Here is a 21,587-nt window from a genome sequence, read left to right as displayed (position 1 = left end):
AAGCATAAGGATCAGTTTTTGTTTTGTTTAAAAAGTTTATTATAGTTTGTGATTGATTGTTATCTTAGTCCAACATTTTTCTTGAACTTATTGGTGATATATGGTGTTGATATGGTCTCGTTATCAACTCTGTTTTGATATCTTCAAGCGTAAGTATTGGTTTTAAATCCTATCAATTTAGTGAGTAGACAACTTTATTCTTGAATTTGTAGCCACCTATCAATTTAGTCACTAAAGTTTTCGAAATAGAACAATAGTCTCTTAATTTAGTCGCTAAAGTTTTCTAAATAGAACAATAGTCTCTTATTTTAGTCTCATTTATATGTCAATCTTAGACATTATCCTTCCATTAACTTTAAACGTTACTCATGGTGATGCGTCATAGACCATACTTTAGACGTTAAAGTATAACTCGTATATAGTCGATTAAAACGACAAAAAAAATAATATTGTGGACTTGGGTCACCAAATAGAAAATCTTGTGAACTAAACACTAGTCTTCAAACTTGGCAAATAAGGGCTGGAATAATTTTAAGATCATTTTTTTCATCAAAATCCAGAAATCTCCAAGTTAATATATTATATGAAGCTTTAATTTTTCATGAAGAACCAATAATTTTTAAACACTCAAGCTAGCATATTTGGTAATTGGAACTGAAAAATAAGCATGAAATCACACATCCAACGCCAATACACCATAAATCACAGATTTATATTGCTAAAGATTCAGTTCCAAAGATTAACCATTTTTCATCCCAAATTTAGAGTCTTGATTTTCATCTTGTAGAAGGTAGTGATTCACCCACAAGAAATGAGGAAAAAAATACAAGTGAATTGCTTGGTTTAAAAGTCGGCACATCATGGCCAGCTCCTCGAAATGTAGCAAATGTAAGCCCTTTGTATTCTTGATACCACCCACTAACCTGTTAATTAAATCACACAAAATTTCATTAAAAATATGAATAACGATGCAAAATTTGATTTGTTCTCAGAAAACCTATTCAATTTATGATCTCTTACCTGCTTTTCATTGTACCATGGACTCCATGGCTTGGTGATTGGCAAACCAAGAAGATTTATGCTGTATCTTGTTGACAATACTGGTACTCTACCATCTGTGTCTCCACTGAACATTCAATAATAATAAGATTAACAAAAAAATATGAGAAATGTGACAGGCACCACATGGTCTTGAATTGTTGGTTGAAGTATTATTTGATTGAATTAATTAATTACCTGTAAAGCCAAATTCTAAGTCCTGTTGGAATAAGCTTCTTGTAAATTGGAATAATAGAACGCTTTGATTGTGCCCAGCCGTGAAATATGTCATCACTGTTTTTCATTAACCATTAAAAAAGGATTAATATAGACAAATGAAAACCACATGCTCTAAGATTTGGTTCCTCTAAATTGTATAAAGTGAGAAAATCAAAGTTGATATTTCAATACATCCATGATTTGTTACACTCTAAAACAAGTGTGTTTCAAAGTGTTCACTTTAGAGAAGTCGGATCCAACATTCTATTATACCATTTCTAACATCATAAACAAAATAAATGTTAATCAAACTTTGTTTAGGAAGGTTAAAATATTTACTTGCAAATACTCCAATTCTTGATATTGTGACCATCACTGGCATGGAGGGCCTTCTGGACATCTGGTCTGTTATAAAATATTTTAGCATAGTCATCTAGACATGGATCATAACCTCCCATTACCCTTGGTATCTAGTTTCACAAATGCACAAGGTAGCGTTAGAAGTTTTTAAGCCTAAAAACACTTAAAAGAGAGTCTGATAAAACTTTCTTGTCTCACCATGTCTTTGTTTGATGAACGCTTCATAACCTTTAACATTGGTTTTGAAAGCCCCTTATTGGCTAAGCAAGTAGGAGTGTAGAGACTGTAGATATCAATTTCATTGTACTGCTTGAACATTTCATCTAGTCCTTTTTGACATACATCATTATCTTCACTGCTATTAAATTCACAATTTGTTCTAAGTAATTTGTGAGTTTCATCAGATATCACTGCATGGCTCCAAGCATAATCAATCATACCCCACCAATCCTCAGCATAAGAGGTTTCAGGGTTTCCCACCTGCCCCAAAAAATAATTACAATTTTCATATTTTTAGGTTATATTTGCAATCTGACCTTTATTTGATACTTAGAAGTTAGAAACTTAGAAATTGTATTGGACCGTACCACCACCTGATCTAGCCCAAGTGGTTGGTGCGCAGTGTGTGTAAATCATGTAAACCCTAAGTACGAGTTTGATTCTTATTCATAAAAGAAAATATTTATGACCATACCAAAATTCCCTTGAGATCAATATGTAGGGAAGGATCTTTATTCCTATCAAGGATAACTTCAGCCAATTGTGGTACAAAATGTCCTGGAAATCATGTTTCATGATCAATTCAAAGGACTTAAAATTACATGTTAGATAATTATTCTGATGTGATGGTGATTTCAATACCTCCATAGCTCTCTCCTCCTATGTACAATGCCCTTGTTATATATGAAGGAAACTTGAGGAACCATTTATGTAGGAAAGTGTAAGTATCATTAGCTGTTTCATAAATTTATGTGAGTATTTTGTATCAGCTAGGAAAAATAGAAAATGTAGAATATATTTTAGGGAAAATATTGTAACATTTTTGTATGCATCAAAGATTTTAGATTAAGAAAATAAGATTAAGAAAAGACCTGTGAAATCATCTCCCAATTGTTTGTATTCACTGGTTGTATTTGAGTAGGAAAATCCAACTCCAACAGGAGATTCAAGGAATAATAGGTTGGCTTCTGCATTGTCACATTCCACGTACATATATAAAAATTCTAAGCATTAACCAACATGGCTATTTATGAACAAAAAATGGGTCACGCTGCATGGTACATAGTCAGAATTTTATACATTGACGTGGAAAATAGTAGATGGACTATGACACAAAATATTCCACAAATGAATCACTATTTTTGGGCCAAAAAATCAAGGTTTGAAATTTTCAACAAATGTAATAAATTAATGGAGTCACAAAAAATAATTGATCTTTAAAATAAAGTGACTATTTTAGTGAGTTTGATAAAATAGATAAATTAAAAGTAATATTATATTTACCTCTATTCCATGAGAAGTTATTAAATTTAAGTCCTTTGCCATCGGTGTCCACCAAAAATGGACCAATCTCTTGTGTTGCTCCATATCCCACAGAAGAGCACCCAGGACCTGTAACAAAAATGCACATTGTCACCTTAGTAGAGAAGATATATTAGAAGGAACAAAAAGAAACTCGATCAAATAAATGAAATCAACATAGTTGTTAATTGATTTTTGAGTGAATCACCAAATTTATTCTTTGCAATTGTAGGAAATTGTTAACTTGTTTTCAAACTATGTTTAAAATTCTCTTTTAATTTTAAAATTCCTTTTTTTTCTTACAATCAAAAGAGGTGCAACACAAGAACTAAATTTCTCATCACATAAATCTTTGAATTTTAATTTTAAAATTCTCATCACATAAATCTTTGTCAAATAGTTTCATTGACTAAATTGATTTGATCCCTTCGAAATTATACGGCAAAATTAATTTGATTCAAAAAAAATTCGAAATATTAACAATTTTAAATAGGCTTAAAGGCGAGTTTTGATTTTCCTTTATTTAGTATCCATGAGAGAAATAGACATATATAATAGTTAAGTGATTAATTGAATCACATAAAGCTATCATATGTGTATATCTCTCATAGACAATAAATAAAGTAAGGGTCATGTTAACTTGTGCCCTTAGGGCACAAGTTAAGGAGTTTAAAATAGAAATAAACAATAAGTTTTGTATTGAAAACATAACTTTTGAAACTTTTAAGACATTAAATGCACAATTTTCAAGAAAAAACTTCTATATTTGGTTTCTTAACTTATGCCCTAAGGGCACAAGTTAGCATTTCCCATAAAGTAAGGATAATGATAGTTGACACGACAAAATGAGTGGATGACTCATAGCACGACATGTTTAAAACCGTTGGATGATTGTTTGTTGTTTTATACCATTGTTTTCTCTCCCCCTTTTTTTTCTATCGACTTGATTTTTGTGTTGTCTATCTTTGTCCATCAACATGTCGAGCTATTTAGGACTCCTCATAGAGGAAAGTAAATACAGCACAGCCAAATAAGGTAGACCTTAAGGGTGAAAGAACACTTTTATTGGTTTTACTATTATTTCATTTTTAATTCTAAAAATACAATCTCGGTCAGTTTTTAAAAATTATTGAAATTTTTCTCACCATTAAATTTGAGTTTTTTTTTCTTCTTCTCAAGTGTCAATCTGAATAATGAGATGGCAAGTCAGAGGCCGGTGTAACAATACATAAATGCAATATTATTATTAATATTGTTGTTGTTGTTGTTGTTGTTGTTGTTGTTGTTGTTTAATGTATATTTTTTAATCCAATGATATTTTATATAAATCATAGAGTCAAAACAAAACATCTTTATCTCTATAAACAAAACTTGTCTTTCAAAATACTGATGCATCGTGTTGACCTAGAATGAAATAAAGTGTTATTTAAAAATTAAAACCTACGGAGTAAAACAAACAAAAAGTAAAACCCTAAAAAATCCGTCTCCTCTAAAACATGCATTGATGCATCACTCATACACTTATCATCGCGTTATTTTCAGCTCATTATTCAACATATATGAAGAAAAAAAAGTCCAAAGTTCAATTGTGAAAAAATATCCTGAAATTGTGAAAAAAATATTCTGAAATTTTTAAGACTACAATTTAAAATCATGAATCAACGAAGAAAATAGCCAAATGCATGCATTTAAGAAAGTAATCTGTTTATTTTCACAGAGCAAAATCACTTTACCTCCGTTAAGCCACAAAAGCAATGGTTTCTCCTCAGGTTTTGTCACGGCCTCAAAAAACCAATAAAAGAGTGACCTTCCATTGGTTTCATTGACAGTGACATAACCAGCATAGTGCTTGAAATCTGCATGAGGCTGGCCTGGTAAGTTAGTCACAAGATCACCCTTATCACCAATGCTCAAATTTCTTCCAACAACCCATTTCTTATCTCCAAAAGAAACAATAGTATTCATACATAAAAACAATACTATCAAAGCCAATGTGTAGAAAATTGTCATGTTATGATCCATATATACTGAATGCACACAATGCAACAACAAAGTTTTAGATTTCTTTTACTTGATTGGGACTTGGTTAATAGACAAAGTGAACTACATTGCCTATATATGTAATTATACATGTTCTAATGTGTATTCGATCCTTCAAAGTAAGAACATTAATTAGATATCCAGATTCGTTATGTTTTCTATTTTATTTAGATAAGCTTTTATGAAAATCAGATACTAACTTAATTTACATTTTTCCTACATTGGTTCACAGTCAAATCTTCTCTTTACCACCAAATAGGAAAGTGGATAGTCAGTTAATGAAAATTAATTATCATTAATAGTGGTGGTTACAAATTCAAGGTTTTACAAAGAGCATCTTCCGTTGGAGATGTTTTGCCAATATTCTCTCCCTTCTTATATATACTAGCGAAAAGACAGTCACTCATGTGCCCGTCTTTCCGCTCTTTTTATTGTGCTAACATTTGAAAATTATGAGCGGTGTTTTTTAATGAAATTTTGATTTTGATTAAAACTAAAAATGTAAATGTTTGTTGTTTTCAAGTTATTAGAAACCAAAGTAACCATTGATTATCTATTTCAATGACAAAAAGTATAACAAAAAATATATAATGTGGATACTTTTATTTAACGACACCAACAACAATCTTTATAATATAAAAATTTGTTTAAGGGTATAATTGGGATAATAAAAAGGTATGTATAAATATACTCATATAGTTTGTTACACATTTTAAATGTTAAAGGAAAAAAAAAACCAGACAATGTCGTGTTTGTTAAGAATATATATTTTGTCTGGCAGACATATATATAATCATATCGTGTTTGTTATATTTTTTTAATATTTAAATTTATTTTTATCTATTTGTTACATGTATTGAAAATTGAGGGCATTTTTGGAAGAAAAAAATAAGTCCAAAAGAGTTGAAAGGGGTTGTTTTCTTTAGTAGAGATATCAACTCCTTTTTAAATTACTAGATGTATTTATTTATTTTTTTCCTAAATATATCCCTAATTAATATTATTAACTTGTCTTGAAATATAAAAAAAATTAAAAAATTAATACACATACAAACAAAGGACAATTTGATAATATTAACACGCAAAATATACACATTGATTGCACTAGCATCTTTTCTTAAGAAATGTGAAAAATGCAAAGGGGGCTTATATATAGGAATTGATATAGTAGTATGTAGAGTTTTACTCTGTTTGCTAAAAATAGCGGATAGTTGATATCTTATAGTCGATGTCTGATGGCTGATAGTTGATAGCTAATAACTTTTAGTTGATGGCTGATACGCTAGTTGAAGTGTTTGGTAAAATTAGCGATTCAACTAGCTCATAGATGTAAAATGACATAAAAAGGTATTTTTAATTCATAATAAAATTTGTTTAAATTGATATTTAAAATATTTAAAATTTAATAGTTTAAATGTATTAATTTAATATGCCTTTCATATATTATTTTTAAATTTATAAATTGGCTTTCTTAAAAAAAAATATAAATTGGCTAATGTTTTATTTCCGTTTTTAGACTTTATAAAAAAAAATTAAACATTTGTAAAAAAAACTAAACAAAAACTTCAAAAAAAAAACAAAAGTTGATTGTGACAACATTTTTTTTTAAAACGTAACGTACTATTTTTTTTGGGTAAACGTAACATTTATTTTTTATAAGGGAAAACGTAACATTTATTTTTTGTAAACATCAACATATATTTCGTAAAAAAAAGAAAAAAAGTTCAAGTGAAATCTGAACTTTAATTAAAAGTAACATGTTTTTCTTAAACGCAATTATTTATTAGAAGGGGTAAAAATGGATTTTAGTTAAAGTGATAAGGGTAAAAATGAGACAAAAGATGATAAGCTATTAGCTATAAGCTCAAACGTTAATTGAAATAACGTCTGAAAAATAAGGTATAAGCTCCTGAAATAAGCTATAAGTTCATTGTAAAAAGACTGTTACCAAACGGAGCATTTTTTGTCATATGAGTTTATAAGTTATCCACTATAAACTATAAGTTAGCTTCTTGGCCTTACCAAACAGAGCCTTCATTAGTTACTCCCATCGGAGAAGAAATAGGAGAGATTGCTATTGAGATACAAGACTTATACAAGCATTGTAACTCTCGTCGCATTCTTTATTCAACTTTTTTCATCATATTTCAAATGAAAAATTAATGCATGAATTCAATGTTGAAAATTGAATGGCATTTTAAAAGTTGTTGGGTTACCGTGAATGAGTGTTTATTAAACATTAAATTTAAAAATGAAGTGAATATGTGATATGTACGCAGAGAAGCCACTTAAGCTTCTTCTTGATAAGAGCACACTTGAAGATGCTTTAAGAAAAGTTCTAAAGATACACATTTGGTATTGAAAATTGTACATGAATAAAGGAAAATGCTAATCGGTGTTTTCGGGACAATGGTTAAGGATACTAAAAAAGAAAATTATATAATCGTTATTGTATTGAAAATTGTATAATTAATCCAAAAAAGTCAAAAAAAAATTCTTTTTTAGTAACAACTTCCTTTTTTGGTATCCTTAACTAGTGTCCCGGAGGCATCGGTTAACATGACTCATAAATAAATAAATGATAAATACTAACATACCATTTGTTGGTGTAAAGATAGACATTTCATATTAAAAATTGTGTATTCTATTTTTAAAGAGTTTAAAACTATGATTTTCAAGACATAATTATCATTTTCTGTCATCTACCAAAAAAAAAATTATCATTTTCTGTCAAAAAAAAAAAGGCATAATTATCATTTGTGGATTTTGTAACATATGTCCTTAGCTCACAGCATGAGTCATAAATAAGTATATAAATAAAGAGTAATAATAGGTTGACCACCTCAAGTGGCATACACCCATTGTACTTCCACACACAAAAGTAATATGTGGCGGTGTGGCCCCCACACACTCACCAATTTTGTCTCTCAATCTCTCTTCTTCATAATGCCACATGGGGTGTACAACGATGGTAAAAAAAAAAGTGTCAACTTATCATTAATCATAAATAAATAAATAAATAAATAAATAAAGAGAAATGATATTTATACATCCACTTTTTGACAACTTTTTGACAATATTCTCTCTCATACTCACATTATATTCTTATTCTCTGTCTTTCTTTTTCTCTCTCCATTGTTTTGGACCAATGAAAAGAGAGAAAATGATAGTTGTCATTAAAGTTGTCCAAAATAATTGTACATATATCGCTACTCATAATAAGAGTCTCATGTATGGCAAATTAATATTTGAATTATTGTTGGGAGAAGTACCCATATTAAGTGTATGTACGGCTGATGAGCTCAACTCAATAATAATCGGTTGAGCTTGAAACTCAACTCAAATTTGATACGAATTTTTTTTAGCTTAAATTAAACTCATTTAAAGTTCATGAACAACTCAATTCAACGCATTTGTTTGAATCGCATAATTCAAAAATCAACTTTTTGTCAAACAAAAAAACATTTTTTTAAAATCTTTGACCTTTTAATTTTCTTTCAAAAAAGCCAATATTGAGTTAAAATAAAAGTTATCCACAAACATACTCTCTTCGTAATGAAATATAATCAAATAAAGTCGTTGAAAAGTCAACATTTGTGGTTAAAAATTTAGTTCGCATACATCAACTTTTCAACTACCTTATTTGTTTATATTTCATTTCAGATAAAGTAATTTGTTTAATTGATAGATACAAATACAAAATTCATAGCTGGATAAATATATAAAATTATAAACATGGCTAACTACAATACAAACACCTCAAACCCAAATTAGGGGCAAAAAGCAACAAATTTCTATAACTATAACCGAAAATATCCTCAAGTACTCTTCTACTTCCTAAATACTCCATATATGAAGGTCAAATTGAACAACCAACACTTTTCATTTAGACAAAAAGACTCGTCTCCTCATAGTCTCAAGGGTAAACATGGGTAAACATGTAATATTAAATTAGTCTAATACCCTATACTATACTAACGCATTTTAAAATGGTTGTGTATTTTCTTATTCTATATTAATAGCCTCAACAAAAAAATAATATGTTAGAATGAACTCCTTAACAGGAGAGAGGAATCTCGTCTAGATCATTCATATTTTTTCTAATATTTTTTTAAATTCCTCAACGGCTTATTGCTAATCTAATTAATATGTTTATATCATGTTATAACATTAAAACATTCATCTCTCATTGGGGTGCATCTAGTATAAGAGGTTAAACTCTTGCAATGTAATAAACTAATGTTTGAATATCAACTGAGAAAAATATTCATATTAAATATTTGACACACCTTTAATAGAATTACTTTAATAATGAGAATCTATACGAAGAAAAAAGAAAGAAAGAAAAACATACGGGTGTAGATTTCATTAGAAGATAAAATAAAATTAGATTTTGCACTAATCAATCTGAAATAGGGATACTCTTTTATTTATATCATCATATTATCATATGCTATGAGGGGTAACCTTGGCGCAACTGGTAAAGTTGTTGTCATGTGACCGAAAGGTCACGGGTTCAAGTCCTGGAAACAGCCTCTTGTGTAAAAAACAGGGTAAGGCTGCGTACAATACACCAAATGGTGGGACCCCTTCCCGGACCCTGCATATGCGGGAGCTTCAGTGCACCGGGTTGCCCTTTATATTATCATATGCTATATTTGTATATGCTAGCTTAACATTATGATAAGATAGTACTACCGCGTAATTGCAAAACTTAACACCCAAAATCACATATTTTAAAACATTCTTCTTTTATCTAGTTGAAGGTGGTGATTCTCCAAGAAGAAAGGTAGTGAAGAATGTAAGTGAATTGCTTGGTTTAAAACAGGGCACTGCATGACCAGCTCCTCTAAATGTAGCAAATGTAAGTCCTTCATATTCTTGATACCATCCACTTACCTATTCCAACACAAAACAAATCATTTTTAAAAATGAATCATGATAGCAAATACATCATCAATATATGTCATACTTATATTAGGAATATGATCTTTTAATGCAAATTCAATTTATCTATATTAATTCATGAGTTATTATAAAAAATATTAAAAAAAATCAATTCATAATATTTGTACCTCCTTTTCATGATACCAAGGACTCCATTGCTTGGTGATAGGCAAGTCAAGAATGCTTAAGCTGTATCTGGTTGATAGAACTGGCACTCTACCGTCGGTGTCTCCACTGAACAATCAAGTATGAAGAAATAAAAATCATGCAAAAATATGGTTTATAAGGTCTTTAATTAAATCTATTGAAAAAGTTCAAATTGAACAATATTATTAGCTTTGTCACTTAAGTTTATTTTCCTTTAGAAACAAAATCGTTACCGTATATAGTCTCATTTTAAATTACTAGATAATTTTATTTTATTTTAAATATCCTCTTTATTAACAATACTAATTTGTTTTTGAAGATGAAAATTCAGAAATTTACGATGCGCGCCACGCGTACATATATAATTGGTTACCTGTAGAGCCAAATCCTAAGTCCAGCTGAAATAAGCTTCTTGTAAATTGGGATAACAGAATGTTTTGTTTGTTTCCATCCAGTAAATATGTCGTTGCTGTTTTTTATTAACAGATAAAATGTCAATTTAGATTAAGGGTAATCAAATTCATAAAAAATTAAATTAATCAAATTTATGTAGATATTAGTACAAAAAAGTGAAAAATAGGACAATATATACTTGCAAATACTCCAATTCCTTAGATTATGACCATCACTGGCATGAAGGGCTTTCTGAACATCTGGTTTGTTGTAAAAAGCTTTAGCATAGTCATCCAAACATGGATCATAACCACCCATGATCCTTGGTATCTAGTCACCCAAATCCACAAAGAAGTGTTAGATCAATTTATATACACAATTCAAAACATGTACATATATACGCACGCACGCCCGTGTGTATATATCAATCTAAAAAAAGTCTCCTCTGACGGAATTTCAAACTTTTAATTGTATTTAATAGGGTTCTTTAAGTTTAAGTTTAACGTTTGTAATAGATTGATCTTTTAATTATTTTGGTCACACATAAGTCTTTTAAGTTTGAGGTTTGTAACAGATTGATCATTTAAGTTATTTTCGTCACACACAAGTCCTTTAAGTTTGTAAACGTTTTCAATTTAGTCTTTCTGCCACATCATTGTTTTGGTTAACATAAGGACTAAATTGAAAACGTTTACAAACTTAAAGTACTTATGTGTGACCAAATTAACTTAAAGATCAATCTGTTACAAACCTCAAACTTAAATGACTTATGTGTGACCAAAAATAACATAATTGACCAATCTGTTACGAATCTCAAACTTAAAGCACCTCTGGTATAATTTAGCCTATTTAATAATATTCAATATATCGGTCTATTGTAAGAAAAGTCTTCTTCAAATGACATCTGGTGAAATTTCACGCATTTGTTTTCCACCTCGCAAAATATTTACGAGTTTTCTCAAAAAGAATTCAAAACAAATTGTGTATAAGTTTACTTGGGCAAAAAGTAACATATTAAAACATCCTTAACACATCCATGGATAAAAGTTCATTGTTAAAATCAATTTCCACACACACCACTTCCTCTGATATTGTTTTGATCACTCACCATTAAAGATGAGTGCTTCATCACCATTTTCATGGATTGATCGTTTGATCGCGCTGTACTAGCAAAGCAGACAGACGTATAGAGGCTGTAAATATCAATTTCATTGTACTGTTTAAGCACTTCATCCACACCATGAGTACAATCTTCATTTTTCCATGGATCACTACTGTTAAAGTCACAGCTTCTTCGGATTGTTTTATAGGTTTCATCAGATATCACTGCATGACTCCAAGCATAATCAACCATTCCTAACCAATCTTCAGCATAAGAAGTTTCAGGGTTTCCCAGCTGCCCAAAAAAATAAAAGCATTATTATTTTGTGCTCATTCATATTTATATTAAACTAAGATTTTTATCTAGAACTTAATGCTAGGTTTTAAATCATGTAGGAGCATACCAAAATGCCCTTGAGATCAATATGAAGGGAAGGGTTATTGTTTCTATCAATGATGAGTTCAGCAAGCTCTGGTACATACTTTCCTGCATAACATGTTTTATGATCAATTCATGGGACTAAAAGTGACATGTTTTTTTATCATTAAGAATCGAACTCGATACTCAGACACAATGATTTTGATTTCAATACCTGCATAGCTCTCTCCTGCTATGTAAAAGGCTCTTGTTCTGTATGAAGGATACTTGAGAAACCAATTGTGCAGAAAAGTGTAAGCATCGTTAGCTGTTTCAAATAGTCAATAGAGCACATTAAAATTAATTATCGAGTTATTTTGTAGCATTTGATGACCATTATGCAAAAAACAAAGATATTTAGATGAAGTAAAAACCTGTGAAGTCATCTCCTAGTTGTGCATATTCACTGGTTGTATTCGAGTAAGAAAATCCAACTCCAACAGGAGATTCCAAGAATAACATGTTTGCTTCTGCATGATATTACATTTCACATATATATAAAACATACTTGGCATCAATTAACAATTCTATGTAGGGAAATTTTTTTACATTTCCATAAAAAACAGTGAGGTGGATTGTGCCACAAAGTATACTAATATATGTTATGTTTATGGTCCTCAATCCTCATACCTTTGTTCCATGAGAAGTTATTAAATTTGAGACCCTTGCCATCAGTGTCCACTAAAAATGGACCAATCTCTTGTGTTGCTCCATATCCCACAGAAGAGCATCCAGGACCTGTAAGTAATAAAAAAGAACATTGTCACCTAGACAAATAATATATTTTATTATGTGTATCATACAGGACCGGCTAGTTTTCGGAGACGAATGCACAATTGACCGAACTCTATGATCATTTTGTTGTATTCTTATGTGTTTATTTATCTGTCTTCTTTAGAGCCGAATTCGCTATTTTAACATTTCTCAAATAGGTTGAAAACATACAAAAGTAACATCACACTCTTCCCCACCAATTAAAAAAAAATAAAGTAAAATGAGTTCAATAAACTTTTGTTCTCAAATTTGTCATTTACTTTTATACCAAAGCATGACCTTACCTCCATTAAGCCATAAAACCAATGGTTTGTCTTCAGGTTTGGTCATGGCCTCAAAAAACCAGTAAAACAATGCTCTTCCATTGGTTTCATTAACTGTGACATATCCAGCATAGTGCTGGAAATCAACAGGAGGCTGGCCAGGTAAGTTAGTCACAAGATCATCATTATCACCATAGCTTAATTTTCTCCCACCACCCCATTTCCTATCTCTATAAGAAACAATAGGATTCACATGTAAAAACAACACTATCAAAGCCAATGTATAGAAACTTGTCATATTATCCAAAGTTTTAGATGCTTGTACTTGATGGACAAAGAGAACCACTACATACCTATTTATACTAATCTAGGACTTCTATTTAATGGTCCATCATAGGGTAAAAATTTATGAAAAAAGCAGATAGGATTAGAGAGTCCTACCTGGCAACACCTTTATCCCTTCTCCCTCTCTTCTTGACTTGCTTTATGTGATATGATGTCTCTCATTTAGGTAGCTTCCAGAGCATTCATATTCATGCATGGAACATGGAATTAACAAGAATGAGTGGAACCTCCAATTGGGATAATTATATGTGTGGTTGGTTACACTTGAATATCATATGTTGTCACACATGAATAAATTTATGGTTGGATTAAGATTATTTGTTCCAATTGTTGGTGCTCGTTGAAAATTTACATGCTGAAAAAGTCTCACATTGTTTAGAATTGTAAAGAAATAGAGAGCAAGGTTATATATATAAACTTTAGTTCTTCGCTACAAGATGCACCGGTCCAAAATATTTTAACTTGTATCTGATTTTTTTTTCTTTTCGCTTAAACTTTTGTCTTAGAGTGTTACTTGTGAGATGTAGCCAAGTATTTGCTTTGGAGGGTGTGGGTGTATTAGGGTCAGCCGGGGAGTAGTCATTGTGTTGTAAAAATTTGCATATAGTTTTATTCTTTGTCGTCGTAGGACAGTGATTGTGTTTTTTTTTTTTTTTTTGAGGTTTTGGAGTTTTCACGAAATGTTTTTGTGTTGTGATTGTGTTCCTTTGTTTTCTCTATCCCGGTTTTTTCCAACAACTAGTAAGGATGACTTTAAATTTCATGGACATATTATCCTCTCGTGCAATGACATTGATGTGCGATCAACTTAGACGGTTTGCATATTCAGCTAAAAGTGTGATGTCACAGCCTCTCTTGATAAAGTTAAAAGGGAAATTATATATTGTGGCTAACGTTTTAAAATTTTACAAATGAATTTGCCAATTCACAAATATTAGACTATTTTGATTGGCGTATAATTTCAATCACCAAATTCCTTATTCACTTAGATATTATTCCTTACTATCATGTAAAATTAAGTTTAGAGGTATGATATGATTGATTGTCCTAGGGTCTTACCAAGTAGACTCAATTGATCATAAGTTGTCACATTTTATAATCAACGGCGTTCACTTTTTCTTTGGTATGTGAATAAAGAGGTGAGCAAATCAAAGACTAAAAACTACATTTTTTTTTAGTGGAAAATACTTGGTTAAAGTTCTCTTGAGACTGTTTGTCTGGTTTTGCACTAAAATGTTGTAAAAAATGTCAAAAACTACAACAACTGTTGCATCAAAAATCAATTAAAATGAGTGTTTAAGAGGTATAGTGTGAGGAACCTGATGAACCGTGTATAAGTAACAGCATGTAAGTATTTGACTACAGAATATGCTGAGAACTAATTAAACCTGGTCAAAATGACTTGTAAGAAGGGGAAACTATTATTTAGAATCATAGCACTACTTTACCTTGTTTAAGAATCTATTATATATTAATTCTAATGATTATTTATGTCATCAAAGTACATCAAAAGATATCCAGATCCCTTGTGTTTTTCTAAGTCATGTGACATTAGATTTATCTTTCATTAATTTAAGGATCCCTTCTTTGACATTAATTGTCTTATGAGATTGGTTTTTGATTAATATTTAAGAGCAATAAGATGTCTCCGTCAGTACAGCTAGGAGTCATCACATTATATATACAGGGGTTGAGATTCGAACTCTTAATTCTCCATTTATTCACCTTATGGGAAGGATTTCTAACCAATAATTGTTTGACAAGGTAAAGTAGAATGGTAGCACTGAATGACATTATATATGATTGATAAACAGCACAAACTTACATGTAGAATATTAGCATTGAATATGTAACATTTTTTTTTCTTCCTTTTATTGATTCCATGGAGTTAAATTTTTCAAACACATGCTTTAATTAGGAGCCACTAGTAATGCATTGGACGATAGATTGCCCTAAACGACACCTTAGTGACCTTTCAACCACATAGTTGAAGGGTTTGCTTGCGAGTTTGATGGAGAGATTTTTCGAAAAAAGTGATGAGCAAATAGAAGAGAGAGAATTTTAAAGAGAGTTTTTTGGAGTTCATCTTTTTTTATAATACAAAATTCTCCTAATTTTAGAGAACTCAAAAATTATATTGGATGAGAATTTTGGAGGATTTATACGAATTTTTCAAATTAAATATATGTTGTAATGATATTTTTAAAATTAGAAATATATTAATCATAAAAATTAATTTATCATTCTCCAAATTAATACTCTTTCAAAAAATATGACAAAATCTTTCTTTAGATTAAAAACAAAATAAAAATGTAGTATTTTTGCAGCAGAGAGAAGACTTAGTTATAGTTATAGTATTTGGTCCCTTAAGGCTAAAGAAATATTTATTCACATAAATACTATAAATAACGGACTAAATGTCCAATTTAACCTGAAAATTTTAGAAACAACTATATCTACGGCCCTCATAAATATTACGCCAGGTGTTTTTACGATTTTTTAGATAATTTGTTAAAAAAACTAATTCTAAAATCGGTGGTAGAAGATCTAACTTTTTTAAAAGACTACGTTATCTTTCAAATGAACGGCTCTAAAAATCGAATTAAAATTTTTTATTGAAAGTTATCTTGTCAATTTTCTAGGTTGGTCCTTAAAAGAAAATTGGGTTGCCAAGTATTTAATTATGGAGAAATGATATTTGTACAACCATTTTATGACAACTTTTGTACAACTTTCTCTCTCATACTCACATGATGTACTTATCCTCTCTCTTCCTTTTTCTCTCTCTATTGTTTTTGACCAATGAGAAGAAAGGAAAGTAAGGTTGTCACAAAAGTTGTCATCAAATGGTTGTCAAAATATCATTACTCTTAATTATGTGCATAGTCAAATCGAAAAGACCATATAAAGTCACAGCACATGTTGAAGTATAGTATATCTTTGGCTTAATACATGCTTTGGTCCCTTAACTTATTTTCAAATTTCATTTTGGTCCCTTAACTTTAAACTGTGTCAATTTGGTCCCGTAAGTTTACCTCCGTTTACACTAGTGGTCCCTTCTGTTAGTTTTTTCCAAAAAAACGTTAAGTTTGTCCAGCTAGGCAGTCCACGTGGGCATAACGTTACAATTAATTGGTCTTTTAACTTAATTTTTTTTTCAAATTGGTCCTCTAACTATTAAACGTTTCAATTTGGTCCTTTATCTTTGTTTTCCTCAATCAATTGGTCCTATCTTCTTCCTCATCTTCATCTTCATCTAACCTTCTTCATCAACATTCATCATCTTCAACACCAGAAAATGCAGAAGAAAAAAAACCTAAAAAACTAGGGAGAATAATTTCATATTCCCAATTTCTTTGGTTCAAACGGTTGACCAGCTCCTAAAATACCCCTAATGCCAAATTAAAAATCCCAATTTCTTTTCTCTTCTTCTCCAGCGAACATATTCTTCCCTTTCCTGTTATGTGACTTCATCAACACAACATCAATTAGAAACCAGATCGAATTCATCCCTGCAAATCGAACTCATCTATTGTCAAATCAAAATTTGTGTTCAAATGGAGTTAGTGTTTGGAAAATGAATTTGGGGGAAAGTCATAATGCAATGAATCATGTTTAGAACAAAAATAAAAAAACGAAAGTAACCCAGAAACACAAATTGAACTGAAAAACAAATGGAATCGATCGGAATTCCGAGTTACTATTCAGATTCGAAAAAAGGCTTCCATCTATTTGTGATTTTTAGTGAAGGTTAGTTTTGAAAGAATCAGAAGAGAAGAACGATGAAGTGGAATCGAATTCATCACTGCAAATCGAATTCATCTCTTGTTATGAAATTGTTATTTTCTGAGTAATTTAGATTTTTGTGAATCATGTGTTTGGGAGCGACAGTGAAGAGAGATTAGGGAGATTGAGTGATTTAGATTTTTGTGATTCATGGGTTTGGGATTGAAGAAAAAAAATTGGGGATGAAGATGGGTCAAATGAATTTCTGGGGTTATGATAAATTTAACCCAACCCATTTCCATTATGTTCCTCCCTTCTTCACACAGATCACTGCAAGTCTGCAACTTCAAAGCCACAATTTTTATTTTGATTCATTTTATATAATTGCAGCAGCGACGTGTATTGTGTTGTGGTTTTGTGAATTATCTTCCTCCGTTTATATTGGAGATTGCTCACATTCAAATTAATGTTTTATTTTATTTTATTTTATTTTTTTAGGTTTTTTTTCTTCTGCATTTTCTGGTGTTGAAGATGATGAATGTTGATGAAGAAGGTTAGATGAAGATGAAGATGAGGAAGAAGATAGGACCAATTGATTGAGGAAAACAAAGATAAAGGACCAAATTGAAACGTTTAATAGTTAGAGAACCAATTTGAAAAAAGAATTAAGTTAAAGGACCAATTGATTGTAACGTTATGCCCACGTGGACTGCCTAGCTGGACAAACTTAACGTTTTTTTGAAAAAAACTAACAGAAGGGACCACTAGTGTAAACAGAGGTAAACTTATGGGACCAAATTGACACAATTTAAAGTTAAGGGACCAAAATGAAATTTGAAAATAAGTTAAGGGACCAAAGCATGTATTAAGCCTATATCTTTCTACATATTGACCAACGACCATTATCATGCTAGTTGATGAACATATATCATCATGTAGGAAATTTGCAATTAGGTATATATTCCAAAATGGTCGTTTCACTCATAAACATGGAATGAAAAGCTAGCTATTTTCAAGAATATCATCATCACATAGTAGAAAGGTTGAGCTAGTTTTGTGGCGAACCTTGTGCGTCATGACTTGAAGAAGGGGAACCTTAAGGAATGGAAGAAGCTATCAAGTTGGTTGTTGAATAATGACCTGGATTCCAACTTTATTAAGTTGAATAATGGATTAATATGATCTTTAGATTATTCCTACTGTGTAATTAGTTTCTTTCTTTTCACTTTTTCGAAAGAGGTTTTTTCAATTTGATAGTCAGAAAATAATAGTAATTAATTAAAAAAGAAAAATGCTAAAGTTCCCGAAAGGTTTTTATCCCGAATCAGCCCGACCGTGTATTCCACACAGCCACCTTTTTTGACTTCCTCCTTTTTCCATTTGACCTACCATGAATTGTGGGAAAAGCAAAGTTTTCATTGGTTGCTTTTAATTCTTGATGCCCTCGGGATGGATTTTTTCGGGTTGAATAGCAATGCTGATTAAAAAAAAAAGATGATATACATACTTATTTTGTACTTCTTAGTAAGTTTACTATAACATTTGTTGGTGTGTTAATGCTCAGTTGCAAATCTCTCATTGCATAATTGGATAATAAGTGGAGTTTGAGTGAAATATAGATGAGAAGACATCTATATTTAGTGTTTTAAAGGTTTTTGTTAAAATTGTGGGCGGAAATAGGATGGACCGAGTTACATTTTAAAAGGCTCAAGTCTGGCATGTGAAAACATTTAAGGTTTAAGTTTGAAATGTAGTTTATCATATGTAATTATATCTTAGACATGAGTCAAGTCTTTTGAAAGTCTGGTATGACTTTTTAGCTTAATTTATATGAACATATGTGGATAAGTAATTTTATCTATGTTTAAAATAGACTAATGAATTACAACAAAAAAAATAGACTAATGAATTGTCTTGTAAATGCAGTTTAGTTGGAAGTTTCATAGACGGTGAAATGCAGAGGCCAGTATTTGAATATTGATTCATCCCTTCTCCACACTTAATGTGTGAGTCTAATCACTAGACAAATGAGATTAAATCCCTTTTCATATTTAACATGCTATTTTAGAGAATTAAATTATTATATAATACCAAATTACAATTCTAGTTTATTAAATGTTTTAGATAAATTCCTCTAAGAAAATATTGTGGATAAATTAAAATGTATCACGTTTCAGCTTTTGGGTGTTGGACACGTCTTCACATGGCAACTAAACACAAAACACAGTTAGAGTCATCAAGTCAAGTTAGTATACATTTAGAGTTGATGATAGGCTTCAAAATATGTTTCACAGAGTTTAACGACTTACTGATAAACACCAATGCAATGACCGTAGTAATGTTAAGATAATGCGCACTTTTGATGAGATTGGATTAAGATTTAGATAATACACGAATCTAGAGTCAATCATTGTCAAATCAATAATCAGTAATAATTAAAGGGTATACAGAAGAAGGGGTGCACCATGCACTAAGTTGGCTACAATTTACATACAAGAGACGTATAATTCACCTTGCAGCCAAATGAATAGATAGGAAAAAAGAGGAAAAATTGGTGACGACTATTATACTCTATAGTATTGATCGGTGCTGCTTTTGACGCTTCCCTCAACTCTCCAACAAGTGATATTAGAGCTTTGGTTTGATTTTTTGGGGAGCGTTGGTGGATCATATTATTATATCCTTGTATTTAAAGTCTTCGTGATTGCATGTAGTCAAAAGACGTGCTCCACCAACCGTTGGTAATGACGACGATGCAGGTGTAAAATATGTGAGACTCGCGCTTGAGAGAAAGATTGTTAGATTCAAGTGGAGATGCTCCGGACACTTTCTAGATTCTGTAACATTATGATGGTCCTATTGCATTTATCATTTATCATACAAAAAATATCATTGAATAGTTGTTTAATTTACTCTTTTTTGGCTTGTTCACTATACATTTTTTGTTTGAAATTCTAATATTAGCAGAATCCAACCTTAGAACTATTCACGTTAATGAAGGTAGCTAATAGCCTGTTGATGCATCGACAACTAATGCTTTGTGTGGTAAGCAAAAGAAATTGAGAGGAAACATAGAAAGAGGAAGAAAATAGTAGAATATTAAGGGCGACACACCGACATACCCTATGTATGTATGAAAGTAAAGCTAGTTCAATGTAGCATGTTAATTTCTTCTTTTTTGGTACAATTAGCATGTTAATTTCTTTTCTTTTCTTTTTGGTACAATAGCATGTTAATTTCTATCTAACAACAAAAATGTAACATTCCTTTTTAATATATATATATATATATATATATATATATATATATATATATATATATATATATATGGGTTATGTTACAAGCCACCCTTTGGTGGTGTCTTTTATCAAGTCACACCTTAAGGTGTGATTTTCACTTTTTAGTTATAACTTTGATAAAAGACACCTTCCTAAAAGTAAGTTGGTGTCTTTTCGCAAATGCTCATAGAGTAACTTGATAAAAGACACCTTCATAAATGGTGTCTTCTATCATAACCCTATATATATATATATATATATATATATATATATATATATATATATATATATATATATATATATATATATATATATATATATATATATTAAAATCAAGGCTAAAGGGTACTTTTCCCCCCCTAACTTTCAAAACGTTGCGATTTTGGCCCCCCATGTATGAAAACCACAATTTTGGCCCCCTATGTTTTAGCCCCATTGCGATTTTGGTCCTTTTTACCAATTTTGAATGGTCAATGCCCATGTGGCATGCCACATGGGTAATTATTAAATTAAAAAAAAAATAAAAAAAAATCCACTTAATAATTTTTTAATTAAATAAATAAAAAATCTAATTAAAAATATTTTAAAAATCAGGAAAATTGAAAAATTAATAAAAAAATTGAAAAAAAAATTCTGAAAATATTAAAAAATTCTGGAAAAATGAAAAATTAATAAAAAAATCTGGAAAATTGAAAAATTAATAAAAATGAAAAAATACGGAAAAAAATTTAAAAATTCTGGAAAAATAAATAAAAATAAAAAATGATTAAAAAATAAAATAATCTAATAAAATGAAAAATTCTGAAAAAAATAAAAAAGATTAAAAAATTCTGAAAATATTAAAAAATTCTGGAAAAATGAAAAATTAATTAAAAAAATATTAAAAAATTTGGAAATTTTCGAAAAAATTAAAAATATTAATCATTTTTAAAAAAATTAAAATTTTGAAATTAATTTCGAAATTTTCATTAGTATATACTTAGGTTTTTTCAGTGTATTTATGTGTATTTATAAACC

General features: G+C 30.2%; 2 protein-coding genes across 2 annotated transcripts; both read right to left on the bottom strand.

Annotated features, from left to right (window-relative positions):
- Positions 1–540: 540 nt before the first annotated feature.
- On the bottom strand, positions 541–5,801 carry LOC146943859 (serine carboxypeptidase-like 32). Its single transcript, XM_085742158.1, has 10 exons — positions 4,872–5,801; positions 3,121–3,228; positions 2,709–2,804; positions 2,479–2,571; positions 2,312–2,394; positions 1,816–2,097; positions 1,597–1,727; positions 1,237–1,332; positions 1,021–1,126; positions 541–923 (listed from the first exon to the last, which is right to left on the bottom strand). The coding sequence occupies exons 1-10, from the start codon at positions 5,158–5,160 to the stop codon at positions 777–779; spliced, it is 1,431 nt and encodes a 476-aa protein (XP_085598284.1). The 5' UTR covers positions 5,161–5,801; the 3' UTR covers positions 541–776.
- Positions 5,802–9,518: 3,717 nt separating this feature from the next.
- On the bottom strand, positions 9,519–13,551 carry LOC146943858 (serine carboxypeptidase-like 31). The gene is made up of 10 exons (XM_085742153.1): positions 13,243–13,551; positions 12,815–12,922; positions 12,559–12,654; positions 12,360–12,452; positions 12,171–12,253; positions 11,774–12,061; positions 10,865–10,995; positions 10,646–10,741; positions 10,254–10,359; positions 9,519–10,077 (listed from the first exon to the last, which is right to left on the bottom strand). The coding sequence occupies exons 1-10, from the start codon at positions 13,517–13,519 to the stop codon at positions 9,931–9,933; spliced, it is 1,425 nt and encodes a 474-aa protein (XP_085598279.1). The 5' UTR covers positions 13,520–13,551; the 3' UTR covers positions 9,519–9,930.
- Between the last annotated feature and the right edge of the window lie 8,036 nt (positions 13,552–21,587).

The sequence above is a fragment of the Medicago sativa genome, chromosome 2 (assembly GCF_051527215.1).
Source record: "Medicago sativa cultivar Bolivia chromosome 2, Bolivia_mono, whole genome shotgun sequence".
Taxonomy (NCBI): domain Eukaryota; kingdom Viridiplantae; phylum Streptophyta; class Magnoliopsida; order Fabales; family Fabaceae; genus Medicago; species Medicago sativa.
This window is presented reverse-complemented; position numbering and strand designations above follow the sequence as displayed.

Bases quoted from the DNA above. Each gene is read 5' to 3' on its own strand.
- LOC146943859 (XM_085742158.1), bottom strand. From the start codon at position 5,160: ATGGATCATAACATGACAATTTTCTACACATTGGCTTTGATAGTATTG. The intron at 2,572-2,708 runs GTCTTTTCTTAA...TTTATGAAACAG, and splicing joins ATTGGGAGATGATTTCACAG to CTAATGATACTTACACTTTC. The intron at 2,395-2,478 runs GTATTGAAATCA...CATGATTTCCAG, and splicing joins AGGAGGAGAGAGCTATGGAG to GACATTTTGTACCACAATTG.
- LOC146943858 (XM_085742153.1), bottom strand. From the start codon at position 13,519: ATGACAAGTTTCTATACATTGGCTTTGATAGTGTTGTTTTTACATGTG. The intron at 12,923-13,242 runs GTAAGGTCATGC...TATTACTTACAG, and splicing joins GGTTTTATGGCTTAATGGAG to GTCCTGGATGCTCTTCTGTG. The intron at 12,655-12,814 runs GTATGAGGATTG...AATATCATGCAG, and splicing joins TAACTTCTCATGGAACAAAG to AAGCAAACATGTTATTCTTG.